General features: G+C 61.5%; 1 protein-coding gene across 4 annotated transcripts in view; it reads left to right on the top strand.

Moving 5' to 3' along the window:
- SLC44A2 (solute carrier family 44 member 2) overlaps nt 1-2,022 on the top strand; it is a 29,586-nt gene that overhangs the window by 13,344 nt on the left and 14,220 nt on the right. For 2 of the 4 annotated variants that reach the window (XM_040629341.1, XM_040629338.1), the window contains exons 1-2: nt 1,322-1,373; nt 1,930-1,978. The exons of 1 other annotated variant lie outside the window; for it this stretch is intronic. In XM_040629341.1, the coding sequence (XP_040485275.1) occupies nt 1,337-1,373; nt 1,930-1,978 (86 nt within the window). In that variant the 5' untranslated portion in view covers nt 1,322-1,336. Of the gene's footprint in view, nt 1-1,321; nt 1,374-1,929; nt 1,979-2,022 lie in introns of those variants that run through there. One more of the 4 variants, XM_040629340.1, reaches the window with a different exon arrangement.

The following is a 2,022-nucleotide window of genomic DNA, read 5'->3' as shown; positions in this document are numbered from 1 at the left end:
AACCAGCTGACCGTGTACCCCATGCTGATTGTATACCCTCACACTGGCTATATAACTCTTTGCTGACTGTATACCTTGCACCAGCTATATACCCCCCCCCCCGCTGTGTACTGATTAAACACCTCCATGGCAACTGTATACCTCTTTGTTGGCTGTATGCCTCCACACCAGCTGTGCCCCATACTGGTGGTCCCTCCATACCTATACCCCCACATCAGTTAAACACCCCTGCACTGACTACAGTATATCCATGCCAGCCATAAATTGCCATGCCAACTGTATACCTCCTGTTATCCTGTGATTGGTCTTTGACCAGTTTTGGTTTGACACTTCAGCCCCATTTCACAGTTGAGGGGGCTCAGGGCAGGCAAGACAGTAGCTGAATTGTCCTCTGGCTTGGATAGGGCCGAAGGAGCATTTGAATCTAGGGCCATGCAGTTAGGGTGTCAGGTTCACAAGAACAGACCCACAACATTGGGTCTCTCATTTGCCACCGTACTTAGTGCGCGGCCCTGGGCCAGCACCCAGTAGGTGCTCAATAAATACTTGCTCTACAAAACAGTGGCTCCAGGATTCACAACTGGGATGTGTGAAGGGATGGTGAGCTCAGGTGTCTAGCCTTGGGGGTCATGAAGGGCAGTGCCAGGCAAGGATGGGGCATGTGGGCTGCCAGGCCCACTTTGCCAGCCTTCAAGAGACTAGCGATGTGGGTTTTTGTAGGGAGTCTCCCAATGTTTCTCTGTTGGCATTTCATTAAAAAAAAAAAAAAATGCAGACTGAAATAAAACGCGTCCACTGGCCTGAAAGTTTTCAGCGCAGATACTCTATATTCGGGAGTTGGGGTTCAGCCATCTGCCTGTTTTGCGGCGCCTCTATCTAGAGTTACCCGTCTGCGCCTCAGTTTCCATACCTGGAGAATGGGGCAACGTGAGGCGCCCTTCACGGGCTGAGACGTGCGGTAGGCGGCGTCGCCTGGTTGGGACGTAGGGGGAGCGCCGGGGCCGCGGGGTGAAGCCAGAGTTCCCCGGGTGGGGGCTGGGCAGGAGGGGGGGCGGAGAGGGCTAAATCGGGCGCCGGGTGAGTGGCGGGAGCAGCTGCCGCCCCGCCCGGCCCCCTCCGTCCCTCCCTCCCTCCGTCCGTGGGCCAGTCCGTCCCGAGGCTGCAGCGCAGCTAGGTCCGGTCAGACCGGTTTGGGCCGCCCCGCCTGGCTCCGGGCTGGGAGGAGCCGCCGCCCGTCGGTCCGTCCGTCCCTCCCACGGGACGCCCGCTCTTGCAGACCCGGGACCGAGGGGGCTTGGAGCAGGCGGACGGCCGCCGGGGCAGGGCGCCCGCGGGGATGGGGGGCGAACGGCAGCACTACTACGGGAAGCACGGTAGGCAGCGCCCCCCTCCCGCACCCGGGCCTGGCCACTCGGAGGGCGCAGCGGGAAGACCCGGCCGGGAGCAAGAGTGGGGAGCAGAAGTGAGGGTCTCTGCGGGTAGCCCCTCACCCGAGTCCTCTTCCGGAGCTGCCTCTCAGAGCTCCTTCCAGACCCCGTCCACTGAAGGGCCTGTCTTCGTAAGCCCCCTCCCCTGTACTCCTGCAGGAACCTTCTCCAGATCCCACCTTGGACCCTCCCCTCCCTCCCCGGCTCTCCGTCCCCAGTCCAGCCCCTTCCTCAGTGGGTGGCCCCCAGTCCTGCCCCCTCCCCAGTGGGTGGCCGTCAGGTGATAACTCGGGGCTGTTCTCCATCAGCGCCTGCTCCCCCTGCTTGGCCTGCCCGCACTGGGGGCTGGGGTGTGGCCGCCTGGAGGTGGGGTGAAGCAGGAAATCCGCTGGGTCTCTGGACTTCACTCTTCTCTGGGCCAGAGATACCCCTAGGGGCTTCTGGGGGGGGGGGATCTCGCAGCCCCTTCTTGGTCACCCTGCTCAATCTTGCTGATTTTCAGGAACACCACAGAAGTATGACCCTACCTTCAAAGGACCCATTTACCACAGGTAAGGGCTCTGGGTTCCCGGGGGGGGGGGGGGGGGGGGGGGGG

This window comes from Ursus maritimus, unplaced genomic scaffold (assembly GCF_017311325.1).
Source record: "Ursus maritimus isolate PB19 unplaced genomic scaffold, ASM1731132v1 scaffold_14, whole genome shotgun sequence".
Lineage (NCBI taxonomy): Eukaryota > Metazoa > Chordata > Mammalia > Carnivora > Ursidae > Ursus > Ursus maritimus.
This window is presented reverse-complemented; position numbering and strand designations above follow the sequence as displayed.